This window comes from Capra hircus, chromosome 16 (genome assembly GCF_001704415.2).
Source record: "Capra hircus breed San Clemente chromosome 16, ASM170441v1, whole genome shotgun sequence".
NCBI lineage: Eukaryota > Metazoa > Chordata > Mammalia > Artiodactyla > Bovidae > Capra > Capra hircus.
Window position 1 is genome coordinate 55,136,534 of NC_030823.1, and position 14,832 is coordinate 55,151,365.

At 43.3% G+C, this 14,832-nt stretch overlaps 1 protein-coding gene across 1 annotated transcript in view; it reads right to left on the minus strand.

The window, feature by feature from the left end:
• The window catches only part of TNR (tenascin R), a 483,754-nt gene that overhangs the window by 79,365 nt on the left and 389,557 nt on the right, over positions 1–14,832 (minus strand). The window contains exons 5-7 of the mRNA XM_018060627.1: positions 9,896–10,159; positions 6,303–6,418; positions 3,562–3,712 (exon numbers count right to left, since the gene is read on the minus strand). Of these exons, the coding sequence (XP_017916116.1) occupies positions 3,562–3,712; positions 6,303–6,418; positions 9,896–10,159 (531 nt within the window). The remainder of the gene's footprint in view (positions 1–3,561; positions 3,713–6,302; positions 6,419–9,895; positions 10,160–14,832) is intronic.

Sequence of the window (14,832 nt, forward strand, 5' to 3'; positions counted from 1 at the left end):
TATGACAGGACCCCAGTTCCATGGGGGCAGAAGCTTCTTTGTTCAGGACCTCTCCTGTGTATCTCTTCATATGGCTGTTGATTTGTGTCCTTAAATATCCTTTGTGATAAACCAGTAATTTGGTGAGAACATGGGTTTCCCGAGTTCAGTGAGCTGCTCTAGCAAATTGATGAGACCCAGAGAGAAGGTTGGTAGAACCTCTAATCTGTAGGCGGTCAGTCAGAAGGACAGGTGACAACACCTGGGTTTGTGATTGGAATCTGAAGTGGAGGATGGTCTTAAAGGAGTGAGCCTTCAACCTGTGGAGTCTGATGCTCTCAGATGGTAGATGGTGTCAGAACTGAGTTGAATGGTAGGATACGTAGCTGGTAAACAGAGAATCGCTTGGTGTGGGAGATCCCTCCCCCAAAAACACACACACTGGAACTGGGTGCAGAATTTTAGGTGCAAAAGAAGAGAGAGAAGCAGAAATGAGTGACCGTGTGGCAATTCTAGAAAGATACAGAGAATAACTTGATTTTTGACTTTCCATTTCCTGGTTCAAGTCTTCTGTGGGACTCAGATGCATTTCAGGCCCTGGGGTTCCATGAGATACTCTGTGTCCTTCCAGTAAATTCTCTTTTTTCTTCAGCTACTTTATGACCATTTTTCTTCTATATTACCAGTGTGTCTTGACTAAGATTGTGTTTTTTTAAAACAATCCGCACCTGATCACAATCTCGATTATCTCCAGGATGGAGTGTCCCCCTCAGGACTGTCTCAGCCTGACTTTGAGCCTCTCAGTCTTTCTGAGTTGGACCTTTCCCTGGGCACCCCACCCTCTTTGAGGGTCTAGCCCAGTCCTGCTCCCTATTAAACAGCTTGGGATTTGGGGTCTGGCACCAGCCAAAATAAAAATCACCAGATCATTTGGTTTTGGTGCCACCTGGTTTGGAGTTAAAATGTTCTGTTTTTCATATTTGGAGTAGTGATGAGATCTAACAGAACCCATCCAGATGTTTTCTTTCTTGCATGCTGTATTTCATGGTTTTAGATAACTTGGGCTTTTTTATTTAATTTAATTTAATAATGAGATGGGGGAGATGTTCTCTGAGCAGCTGAATAAGTATAATACCTGAAACATAGTAGACACTCAGTACATGGGTGCTGAGTAAATGAAATAAAGAGATGATTCTCAATAGTCATAAGAAAGAAAAGGAAGCATTTCAATGAACTGGAGCTTCTTGAAAAAAAAAAAAAAAAAAAGTCACAAAAACTCTAATGACCATGTCAGGCTTTTTCCATCAGCTCTTTAAATCTCCCAATCCTAGTCATAATGATTGCTCATATTAGAGTGTCATTGTGAAGCACCAAGGCCTCTGGCTGCAGGAGGTCTTGTAATTTGAATTCCCAAAATGGCCCGACTGGAAGAAGCCAGTTTGTGTGGCAGACGAGGACTCAGAGCTTTGCAGGAGAGGGTTGGTGTGGATCAGACCTTAGCAGAAGGAAATAATTAAACAATGGTTTCTTAAAAACAGCAGACGGGGCTGGGAGCCAACCATCTTTTCTGCAGCCACCCTTGGATTCGGCCCTTCAGTTGGCCACTGGGTAGTCGTGTCCCATTCCGGTCAAGGAGGTATCAGCTTGCTTTCAATTTAGGCCCTAATTTTTAAACAAACACATATTCTCCTCAAAAGGTAAACTGGAATAAATATTTTTCTTTCCATTTCTTTGTGATTCTGTACACAATCCCAAAATATGAACTAGGACATATTTTCCTAATTGAAAAAAAAAATTTGGCCTGGCTTTACCACAGATGACAAGATCAGGAGCTTTTCATTTTAATATTAAGAAAATTCCAAATTAAAAAAAAAGACTGCCAATTTTGTCAAAATGTGGTGTAAGTAGAAGCCTAAAGCAGTCTGTCTTTTCTAAGTGTCAGTATTTTGGAAGAAAAGCCTCCTACATCTGTGATGTGCTTCTCTGCACTCTTATGTACCATCTTCTTCTAGCTTTTTGTTTTCTGCTAATACTTTCTTGGTATCAAATCTCAGAAATGATTTAGGGACCCTGAAACGTTCCAAATCAGAAGAGGAGAATGAACAATTACCTAACCAACTCTTCAGGGTCCAGCGTAACCTTGGGAAGCAAGACTGCGGGAAAACTCTGGCCACTGGAGAGAGTCCTACAGAGCATGTTTAGCTTTATGGCTATAGTTTCTTCTAAAAGATATTTGGATTAGTACAGTGGTTTTAAAGCCTTTTGGGGAGGAAGGGGGTCATATTCTTTTTTTTTAAAGAAGAAAATCTTAAATGATTGTACAAAATATAAAAGAGATGAAAGTGGAACTAACTGCCTTGGTGGGAAGGTGGCAGGGACAGGGAATGGGAGTAATAAGAGGCTGGGATCTCTACTTCCTCCTTGCCTTGAGGAGCTGTCACGGAACCCTGGGGCTCTAATGAAGCATAATCTGGTGCCACAATAGTTTTAAACCAATGTTTTCTTGACTGAGCACAAACCTCAGCACCTGAGGCTGTTTAGTTTGGATCCAGTTAACAAAGTATGAATCACTAATCCATAAACATGGGCTCATTGTATAGTGTTGTGGTTCCCTTTTCTGGCCAACCTGGCCTTCACCCTGGACTCATGACTGGTTTTCTTAGGTGTCAGTTTCTGTTTATAAAAAAATAAAGCTCTCCCAATATTCGCCTAACGCAGTCTCTGTTACAGGGAGTGTTGCTTAACCTTTGAGTCTCAGCTCCTCTATCAATAGAATGAGAACCAAAAGTGATACCAGAAGCTATTTATAACTTTTGAGAAATCCTTGGTTGAGGGCACACACACGCATTATATTTGTTAATTTACAGCTTTGAGGTTGAACATCCTTTGTTAGCTAAGGAAACAATAAAGTAAAATGTGATACAGTTAATGACTCAAACATAGAAATATAATGATCTTGCATGAGAGGAACTGTGGAGATGAAATAATAATCTACTCAAGTTGTCACCTTGAACAGTGACCCAACCCACACTTACTGGTTTGGAATGATGTGTTTGCTCCTACTCTGTCACTTCGAAAGGTGTTCTCTGAGTATATGTATACACACTGTCATCAACTCAGTGCTAATCACTTTGTGTGCTTTATCTGATTTAATCCTCATGTCATTTCTTTGAAGAAAGTATTATCATTCCTCATTGTCAAATGGATCGAGGTTTGGGACGGGTCTTAGGACTTTCTGCACGCCTCACAATAAGCAAGAGTGTATTAGCTCTTGCTGGTTCCAAAGCTCAAGATAATAGGGGTTGACAAATGAAGTATCTTAATGAGTAAGATCAGAATACAGACACACTGGAGATCTGAACAAAGAATTTCTCATAGAATACTCTCCTGGGTTTCTGGGTTTGCAAGAATAAGGAAGATGTTCACCTAAGCATCTGGTGGAGTAAGCTCCATCTCCAGGCACCAAAATTAATCTCAGCTGTGGGAGAAGTCCTAGCATCCCTTTGTCTCTCTTGATTGAGTCTGCAGTTCTTCCTGAGTGAACCTTGGGTTGTCAGAGGGACAAAGGTTGGAGGCACTCACCAGTGGAGACGCTGGCCGAGGTAGGGGGGCTCCGGGCTTGCTCTTTCAAAGCCACCACATTGACAATGTATTCCTCCCCAGGCTTTAGTCCCGTCTGGTTGAAGGATGTGACATCACTGGGGAGCTGGGCAATCACCCCTCCTTCATTGTTCTGGTGGGTGGAAGGAAGGGAGAAGCAGAGAAACCAGAAGAGGAAATCAATAGGAGGGGAAAGGATGGGACCCTGATTGTGAGTTAAAGATGAGGAATACTTCTCTGCCTTCCAGGCTGACAGCTGAGTGTCTGGGGCCAGGAATGGCTCCCAGCAGGCTCAAGAAGAATGCCACCACTCTATGAGGATTTGGCAAAGGGAGAACCAATTTTCAAGAACATTTCTTTGGCTTCGCCTGTTTCTACTGAGTTTGCCAATAAAAATTAGTCATGAGGTGATGTAGATATTTTTGCCAAAAATGAAATGTTTGATGCTTACCATCTATCAGGTTTCTTTTTGGCATTTATCATGGTGAGCATGCCTTTGGCTATTTAGAAGAGTCTAGTTGTGTGTGTGTGTGTGTAAACATCTTTATGTACACAACAACATATTTCATGCGAAGACGTTCCCAGTTTTTTAATGAGCTGGAGCTATTATTTTGCTGTGTCTGGAGTTTCTCATAGTGTTACCCTGGCTTCAAATCTGTCATTGTCTTGTTTCCCTTTTACCCAGATGAGTTAGGAACCAGTGACCCAACCATGGAGTACAAAGAAGAAGAAAAGGGTAGAACAAAGAATAACACAAAGGAGAGAAGAAAGAGGAAGTGAAAAAGATCAACAAGACGTTGGGTCCAGGGCTTAGCGTCTCTCTGCCCACCTGTCTGTCTGTTGGCCTATTCTTATGCATTTTCTCTTTGTGTCTCTGGAAGTGGAGGGGACAAGAGGGCTAATTTTTGTGGCACAGTCCTTTTCTTATAATCTTTGGTCTCTGTTCATGTCACCTGGAGTGCCCTATATGTATTTTATATCCATACTCTTATAAATCAATGTGACAAGTGCCTCCCACTAGCCTCAACCTACAGATCATACAGTTATTGTATGCGGCTGTATATTGACCTAGGTATGCCCTGGCTAGCCCCACTCTCATTTGGAATTTACATATTGGATGTAAAACAGGCAATCCTGGCATTGTTTTGTCTTGCTTGAGCAGCAGAATGGCATGATTCTTTCTGCTCTGTCATGAATCCAATCGCCCACCATACCTCTTTGACCGTTTTAATGCAGATAAAACGTATAAGAAACTACATACATAGAATATCTGCTTAGATGTAGTTAGCTTGGCATGTCATGACTATATCCCCACAAGAGAAGGAGGTATCCTGTCCAGCTCAGGGGACAGAGCCCTGGAATAAGATGTGGAGACCAGGTTCTTGTTTTAAGCCTGCCACCAACCAGCTGTCTGATATCATTTAAGTTCACTGAGTCATATTCTCTATAAACTAAACAAACTAGATATAAAATGAAGGGTCATTCTCTGTGAATCTGAAAGTCTTTCGTAGTTTCAACAATTCATGCCTCTAAGAATTTTGAAGTATAAGGAATGGTAAAATCAGATTAGCCAAAAATGTGTCATCTGCCATTAAGTCTGATGAATGATTTGAAAAAATGCTCTTTGATATTGAAAGATGAAGACAAAGGAAAGGAATGCGATAAAACATTTTATGTATATGTATGTATGTGTGTGTATATATATATATATATGCGCTCATGAGTGATATAGTTTGGGAAAACATCAGTGGCATTAATAACTCCTAGAACATTAGAACTAGTCAGGCACCTCTGGCAACTTAGAAAAGTTAATTTTCAGATTAATAAAATAAAATACCACTTTGATGAATGGAAAGAAATCTTAAGATCCTTTTCAGCTCAACATGTTTAACGAAAAATTTTCTCAGTGAATAGGCTATGCATGGTGTTTTTGTGCTACATCTCTGAGTTTCAGAGCTTGAAACCACGTAGGCTGACTTTTGGGGCCTCTGCCTGCACAGAATGAAGCTGTGGGTTGAGACTGATTGGCTTTAGCTTTTCTTGTGTCCTAAAGAGAAGCCCCAATTTTTTGAAAGTCTAGGTTTTCAGACCACTGAAGTTTCAGCTTGCTAAAAACCTAAAGCTTTTTCGGTGTGTATGCCCAGCTATGACGACCCTGTATGCAAGACAGCAAAAAAGACACGGATGTGTATAACGGACTTTTGGACTCAGAGGGAGAGGGAGAGGGTGGGATGATTTGGGAGAATGGCATTCTAACATGTATACTATCATGTAAGAATCGAATCGCCAGTCTATGTCTGACGCAGGATACAGCATGCTTGGGGCTGGTGCATGGGGATGACCCAGAGAGATGTTATGGGGAGGGAGGTGGGAGTGGGGTTCATGTTTGGGAACGCATGTAAGAATTAAAGATTTTAAAATTAAAAAAAAAATCATTTCAAAAAAAAAACCTAAAGCTTTTTGAGCAGAGCGCTGGGCCGTGGCTGCTCCCTCTTTCTCCTGTCATCCAAGGCCTGGGTACCAGGCTTGGGGCGATTCTTGTTAATCAGTCATTACCACGCCTTTTTGAAAGAAATGCTCTGGAGCCCGCCAAGTGCCCCTTCGTGTCCTTAATGGCATGGAGAGAGAGACAGAGATTGTGCGTGTGTGTGTGTGGAGGGGGTGGCTTTTTTGCTGCCCCAATCCTAAGCCGAGGGTGTGGCCGTCTGACAGGTGGGGGTTACCTTTGGAATGAAGCTGATCTCCCACCCATCGAAGGAGAATGAGAAGGGTTCCCACTGCACCTCCACGGTGGTCTCTGTGATCGTCTTGAATCGGAGTCCTTGAGGCGTGGAGAGATCTGGAACACAGCAATGTGGGTGACGGTGTCATGGTGAGCCCTGGCAGGGGCAGAGAGCATTACCTGGGCTCCCTCCACGCCATGGATGCCAACCTCATTACAGACGCGCTGGGTTCCAGGCAAGGGGTGGGCCCAGGCCACTGTGGTGCTGGCGCTCAGTGTGAGCGAGCAGAGGAATGAACCCAGCGAGCACCTAATAAATACTTTTTATGCTTTCTATTCCATAATAGGTTGATGTTAAAATCCAAAAGTCACACTTCCCTTTCCTTGCTAAGGTGTTGAGTCTTGGCATTTAACATAATGCCTTTTTCAGAGAAACCAAACGCCGTCTTTGGAGGCTTTAAGGGTTTCCGAGTGGCGGTGTGAAGGTTAATGTCACTGTTCCTTCTCACACCCGGGAGAAGAGGGCACAGAGAGAATTAGCGAAAGGCGTGGAGCAAGCCAACTTCAGAACAGAGACTGGAACGCTTTTCTCCATCACATGATGTGCACTAAGAATATCTTGTTTAGCACAAATCACCACCTCTAGCATGGCCTGAAATTTCCATTTTGTATAGCAAAATGTGTAGCCAAGCCAAGCAAAGGTGTAAATAAGGGACAGTAACAGATACTGGAGTTTCTGCTTTCGCTCCACGAGTTGCTGCTTTTCTTTCTCCAGCGGTTGCTTGGTTCTCTCTTCCCTCTCTCCTTCACTCATCTTCACCTCAATCTTGTCTTTAGTTCCTCTCCTAATTCCCTGGCTTTCCACTCCCCACACCCTCCCACCCCTCCCACCCCGAAACGCACACATGCACGCACAGGTGGAAGTAGGCTGGTCCTAATGGAGCTCCAATTACCAGCCCTGAAATACGACAGCACGGCTTTTCTCACTTCTCCAGGGAGCCTGATCCCATTTTAGCTGCACCTCTCCTGGGACCTTCCCATTGGAAGACGGACAGATTCTCATCCTTCCTGTTTGGAAGCTTCCTCAGGCTTCTTGGTGAGAGGCAGGGCGGCTCCTGCACCCACTTGAAGGTGTGTCGGGTGAGTTTACATGATCCTGTCCTTGTCACCTGGGAGCTTGCCCGAGGGGATGCCCTGAATTGGCAGAATAAACGCCACGGGAGGTGGAAACCTCACCACAGCGCGTGGTGCACGTGGATCAGAGCAGAGAGGCCTGGGAGTTGGGCCAGGCTCTCGCTGTGGTGACTCATCCCAGAGCAAGGTGGGGAAAGCAGCAGATGGTGACCTGCCTCTCTACGCGATCACTGCAGATATTTTAAACTGGTTCTCAGGCACCAGAGGAATTGAAGAAAAAAAAAAAAAGGTCAGATATAAACAGAGGTAATTATAGGCATATTAAAAAAGTCAGCATTCAGAGGGGGGAGTCCAATATTCTAATAGGATCTTTGTCACCTGAGAAGCAAGGGGACAAAATGACTTCTTAAATCCTTTCGCTTCTGCCTGCCTATGCTTGCAGCTCAGCTCAAGACCCTGGCCTCCACGAAGCCTTCCAAGCGAACTCCTCCTACTTTGTGAGTGTGCTCAGTCGCTTCAGTTGTGTCTGACTCTTTTCGACCCTGTGGACTATAGCCCTCCAGGAGTCTCACCCATGGGATTTCCCAGGCAAGAATACTGGAGTGGGTTGCCATGAGCTCCTCCAGGGGCTCTTCCTGACCCAGGGATCCAGCCCCCATCTCTTATGTCTCCTGCATTGACAGGTGGGTTCTTAACCATCAGCACCACCTTCCTCCTTCAACCTCTTATTCTGAACTTTCTTGGCATTTGCTACCCAAATACCATCTTGTCAGTTGAGACCTACACCAAATGGGCTTGGATCGCTCATCCCATATTTGGTGATAAGTCTCATTTACCAACCCAGGGGCTGATACTTCACGGTCACATCTTGTTCGGGTTTCCTGCCACTACTAAAACCTCTGTGTGATGTAATTAAAAAAAAAGTAAGTTTTTAGTCTTTGTCCTGACACAACAGCTCCTAAAACCCTAGGAATCCCCAGAGGGAAAAGAGTATCTTTTGTATGATCATGAGATAACTGGTAGCCTGGGCCTCCTAGATAGCTGGTTTGAAGAAAAACCCAGGAGTGATTTAAGGAGAGGGTTGGAACTCCTGCCCCCCACCTCCAGTGAGGGGAAAGGGGCTGACTTGAGTTAATCACCAATGGCTAGGGGTTTTACCAATCATGCCTGCATAATGAAACCTCCATAAAGGCCCTAAGCAATGGGGTTCCGAGAGCTTCTGGGTTGGTGAGCACATGGAGTTACTGAGAGTTACTGTGCAGGGAGAACATGGAAACCCTACATACCATACTTTGCCCTATGTGTATCTTCCATTTGGCTGTTCTTGACTTGCCTCCTTTCTAAGAAATTGGTTATAGAGAGCAAAGTGCTTTCTTGAGCTCTGTGAGTTCTAAGGAATTACCAAAATTAAGGAGGGGTAGTGGGAACCCCTTAAATGTAGAGCTGGCTATTCAGAAGACCTGTGACAACCTGGGACTCGTGGCTGAAAACCGATGAGGAAGCAGCCCTGAGAGACAGATTTTTAGCTTGTCGGATCTGATGCTAACTCCAGGTGGATAGATATTGAGTTGAATTGAATTGTACAAAGCCCAGCTGGCATTTGAGAGCTGGAGAAGTGGGGTTGGAAAGACAATTGAAGAATTCCGAGGTATATAAAGGAAACTAAATAACAGCCCCTTCCCATCTCTTTCTTATTCTGCTCTTTGATGTAATTAATGTTAATAGTTGGTATGCAATCTTTTAAAACGTTTCTGTTCTTAAATAAGCATGCAAAATATAGATACATACCTATAGCAGTTTCTCTGTTATAAATAAAAGAGAATCTTCCATTTCTCATAAAAAAGGGTTTAGCATGCTCTCTGTCTCTCTTTGCCCATTGACTCTTCCTAAATGATGCTTTGGAGATTCAATGTTTATAATCGAAATGGACCATCAGGGTATTTTACTAAACAAAAGATTACAAAGACATAATGCCACTTCTCTCTGAGGAGAAGTGGGTGTTTTCAGTTGTGGTTTTAAATAAGCTTTTTTTCCCACTGTGCTATACACTCGCCATCTGTGATATACCATTTAGCACTTGCTTATTATATGTCCTATTTCATATCTGCTGGTTTTGAATCTCTAACTAGATTCAAAGTCTGTGTAAGTCTCATACTTACTTGACTTCTAATCAGACTCAAGCTTATAACAAGTCCAAACTCAACCATTACAGTACTTTTTGTCCTTTTGGCTCTATAATAGATAGGGGCTGTCTGGGATGTGGAAACTCTGCTCTTTTGGAAGTGTCTTTTTAATGATGTGCCCTTTCCTAAGTGGGTCACGTTGGAAGCCCTTCCCTTTGAGAGCAATGATAACTGCAGGCATCCCTGAAGAATTAAGAAAAGACACTACCATCATGAATGCCCATGATCTCATGTAGGAGAAAAGAAAAATGAAGCAGGAGGGGGAAATGGTACGTACGGGTGGCCACCTTGGCAGTGATGGGAAGGCTGAGGATGTTGCTAATGACAGCGTAGACGCTGATGTTGTAGGTGAGACCTGGCTCCAGCTCTGAGATGGTGACGCCACTCCAATCTCCAGGCACCCGCTGCTGGAGCTGGAGGCCCCCCAGGGCCGTCGGCTGGTAAGAGATCACATATTCCGTCACTGCCATCGGCCCGTCCCATTCCAGCTCAATGGACCTGTCGCTGATACCAGCCACTCGCAAGTCCTCTGGAGGGGCAACTACCAGGAGGCAATACACAGATAGCATGAGCTCAGAGGTCTGCCTTCCCCATGCTGGACTCAACTTCCTTCCTCACCTCTCACCCCACATGCCCTGTCTGTGTGCTTAGCCCACTGACTTGGAGTGATCGGGAAGTCCCTTGGCAGGCAGGTTCTTGTCTTTTCTGTGCTCAGTACTCTCATCTCTAATGGGCCCTGAGTTAGCAGTGGGTTGGAGCCTACTCCTACTGGCTTGGAAAAGTTAGTTGTCAAATTTTGCAAGATGTTTTTAAATAGTCATTGTGAAAGATGAAATTGTCTAAACTTAGAATTAGATAATTATCTTAAGAACAAAAGTAATAAATACTCCAGACTCATCACTGGCAAATGACTTCACTACATTTTACTATTATCTGTGCCCTTAAGGCAATTTACCTGTGTTGTATCTCTTTGGTAGAAATAGTGCATGCTCAGTTGTTAAGTCGTGTCCAACTCTTTGCGATCCCATAGACTGTAGCCAACCAGGCTCCTCTGCCCATGGGACTTCCAGGCAACAAAATTGGAACAGGTTGCTGTTTCCTCCTCCAGGAGATCTTCCTAATCCAGGGATCGAACCCATGTCTCCTGCATTACAGGCGGGTTCTTTACCACTGAGCCACTGGGGAAGAAATATTTGGCCAAAAATTTCATTCGGGTTTTCCATAAACTGGGTGGACAACCCAAATGAATTTTTTGGCCAACCCAGTACTATTTGATTGTGTTATAGTGCACAGCTGTTTCCAACTCAATGTTTAGTGACTTCACTCTGGTATTTTGAAACTGGCTATGGAGGGAGTATTTATACCATGGGAGCTGGCGAATGCTACAAAGTAGGGCTTGTTACTTTTTCCCTCAGAGAGCTAGTTGTTAGATATTTAACAGCATACATTGGCTAGTATTTTTGGTTATCAGATAACCAAATAATAAATGATTATTATCAGATTACTCTGGAAATGTAACTTGTGTTACACAAATTTTTATTAACCTTGATATAGGGGATGATGACAAAGGAGCATTCCTGTTCTACTTCTCAAAGACTATTCAGTAGCCTTTCATGTATGGTTCCCTTGGGAAGTGAAGATTCAGTGGTAGTGGGGGTATTAAATAATTGAAACTTTAAGACCAATTAGGAAGTTAATACCAGTGTGCCTGTAATTGGACCTGTCTGTAGATAAAATCAAAGATCAGGCCAGTATTTAAATAGTCATAATTAACTTATAAATTTATGTGTAGTGGAGGCTTCGTTTAGCTTAAGTGTTGTCATTGGTGTTGAATTTTCTAAGAATTCTCACCCTTTCCCCTTTACACAAGCAAAGGACTGAGGACTGCTAGTCACGGGGCCATGTGAGTGGGAAGTGCCTGATCTCTCTATGGTGCTCAACCTCAAATCCTCATCAGAGGCAGAAATAGACTCATATGATGGGCATTAGGAACATATATTTGCAGTATTAGGCATTTGCTTCAGGAACTATTCATGATTTGAAACAGTCGAGATAGCACAACTTCTTGTGATTTAAGAAGTCATATATTGACCCAAACAAACAAAATTAATCTTATTTTAAACAATTTATATAGCGAGATGTATGTAAATGAAATTTAAATAAAGTTTCAAGTAACTTGTAAGCTTATCATTTCTAACTGACATAATTAGAGCTTTGAATTCCACTAAGATCTTTGGGTTAGCCTGTATAATGCATACCGAATGACTCTTGGACCAAAGAAGGAACAGTTGTTATATAGAATCAACAGTATTTTGTATGGTTATATTAATTATTTATTATGCACCAAGCACTAGGCTACAACATTCTGACATGGATTTTCTCATCTCATCCTCTCACCGACACTATGGGATCAGTATTATTTTTACCCCTGTTTTACAGAGAAGAAAACTGGGTCACCCAATCAACGAATACAGAGGCTAGGATTTGAACCCAGGTGCAATGATTTTAGAAACGCTAAGCCAGGGTGCAATACAACTTACATTTGCATAGCATCTCGGTCTATGAAACACCATCTAACTAAAATTTTTTTTAAAAAAATTATTTAATAGCAGCTCTACGAGGTAGATTGGGAAGATACAATTATTTCAAGTTTACAAATGGAGAAACAGACCCGGGCAAAAGGACTTGCCAGAAGTAAGGGAGTTGGGTCGTAGCTGAACTGATCATCAAGCGGAGGTCTTCCACCCTCAGTCTACACTCTTCTACCCTGGATGTTCTTCCCCCTACGATGTGTAGGATGGGTTATGGATTGCGCCAGATGCTTTCTTTCATTTGTACAGAGCCTCAAAAATAAACTGCATCAGCAAATAATTCAGACTGTCTTTTAGGATGGAAATTCCAGACTGGTGCTTATCCTAGTGGTCAGAAACCTCTTTTAAGAAGGAGTCTCTAGTGCCTGCCTTTCGTGATTCAACACATTAATTCCAAGCTTCCAATGTAGGACTCCTCCTGTCATGGTGACAGAAATGGCCATTCCGAATTTTGTCACCAATAATTCTTAGGCATTCAGAACAAGTCGGTGATTTCATTTTTTTGTTCCTTTCTCCAGAAAATAAAGCTAATCATGACAATAGAGAATGATCCAAGCAGCACATTTGATGATTTTAAAGTTAAAAAGACTGCAGAAGGATTTTCTCATCTTGACAACTTAGCTTGGCAGATTTTTAATCTTGAGACCTGAGCCTGGGTGGTGGGAAAAACAACCTTCACGTCTGATGAGAAAGAAGCAGTAATGTCCATGGTGGAAGAAGCATTCTTGAGAGCAGTGGCTCAGCAGAAGAGACCATCACTGCTCACCCTATAATTTAGCAGACGCTGTATACAATGGGTGTCAATAATTCTTATAAAAATTGAATGATATTGAACTAGAAAGCAAACTATAAAAGAGCTGTATGCCTTGATTCAAGGAATTTAGTGGGGCTGATGCAAAGTATTCTTTTATTTAATTCTTTTTGGCTGCCTTGGGTCTTCTTTGCTGCATGAAGGCTTTCTCTAGCTGCTGCGGACGGGGGCTACTCTCTGTTGCAGTGTGCAGGCTTCTCATTGCGGCGGCTTCCCTTGTTGCAGAGCTTGGGCTCTAGGCACTTCAGGAGTTGTGGCACACTGGCTTCGTTGCCCCATGGCATACGAAATCTTCCCAGAGCAGGGATTACACCTGTATCCCCTGCATTGGCAGGCAGATTCTTAACCACTGGACCACCAGGGAAACCACACAAAGTATTCTTAGTCTTGCTTTCTTTGGGGCTCCAACTTGGAAACTTGTGGATGAGCAGGCAGTTAAAAAGAATTAACTGTGGCTTTAGGAACTGGAGTTGCTTATCTGCAAAGATACCATGCTGTTTACTTTTTAGATCTGGCATCAATTTTGCGTATATGCAGTGAGAGCAGTTGGAATTAGTTCCATGAAGTGTCTTGCTGAGAGGAGCGAGTGAGGTTGGGTGCCAAAGTTCAGACGGGCAATAGTGTTGGCCAACGCAGAGGCTGATGGTGATGAATCTCTGCACGTCTGACCAAAGTCCAAGGAATGGCTTTCTGGATTGTTTCAAGCCCCAACTCTGGAGCTTCTTCACAGGGACTTGTGACCAGTTCACTGGCCACCTCCCACACTAACCTCCTTCACTGGGGGCACATGTAGAGAAATAGTTGGACGAGCACCCCTATCCAATCTCCAACACTTAATATTTTTTTAATCACCTGACAGAGCTCAGCTTTCATATCAAAAGACTATTTCTTTATGCATGTGGCTTTTACCATTTTTATTTTCCAATTCCACTCTACTTAGCATCCTAGGGAGGATTAAAGAGTGCTAGAAGTTGGTAGGAGACCAGGGTTCTTATTCTTGTTCTGCCATTAATTAGCTGTCTGGCTCAGGAAAAATCTTCCTGTCTCCCAGGGCTGCTGCTTTTTCAGTTTGTAAAGTGAGAAGCCCCGAGTAGCTTCTTTCTAAGGCCTGGTTTAAGTGTTCATATTCTTTTTTTGGTTGTTGTTCTATTATCTTTACCCGGCCAGAGAACAGAGGCAGAAAGGTTGAGATCTGGTCTCATGGCCCACTGTGAGAAAGATCAAGGCTGGGAGTCAAATAGAGTGGTCTTGTCAACTCTGTTCAATTGCATTCAAGCTCTAGCAGCCTAAGGGACCTCAGAATGAAGTCCACACAGTGGGCCTCCATTCTCCATACCCTTGCCAGCGAGAAAGGAAAGTCAGGGAGTGTGTTGTGGCTCTCCCCAGTTTCACCTTCCCCACTCTCCTCTCTCCTCTCCTTCCTGCCCTTGGCGAGACAAATAGTAATGCTGGAGTGTGTGCGTCTGGCCAGAAATGTCACACAGCCGGTAAACAGCCCCTCTCCTCCAGCCTTCTCACCAAGAGCAGGCGAAGTAGCACTTTAGATAATGACCTAGATACTTCTCTGGAAGAGACCCATGGCATTTGGTTTAAAAGACAAGCATTGAAAGCAGCACCTCCAGCAATGAGTGGTGGCTCCATGGTTGCTATAGAAACAGAGGGAAATTATGCAACTGTCCCTCCTCACGTGCTTTGGGAACCTATAAAGTAATTTATCTGGTTGTCCAAAAGCCTTCCTCAATCAAACAGCACAGAGGTAGCGTGTTGGAGGTAACATGTGGCTCATGGACTGAGTTCAGCCTAGTTGTAGTT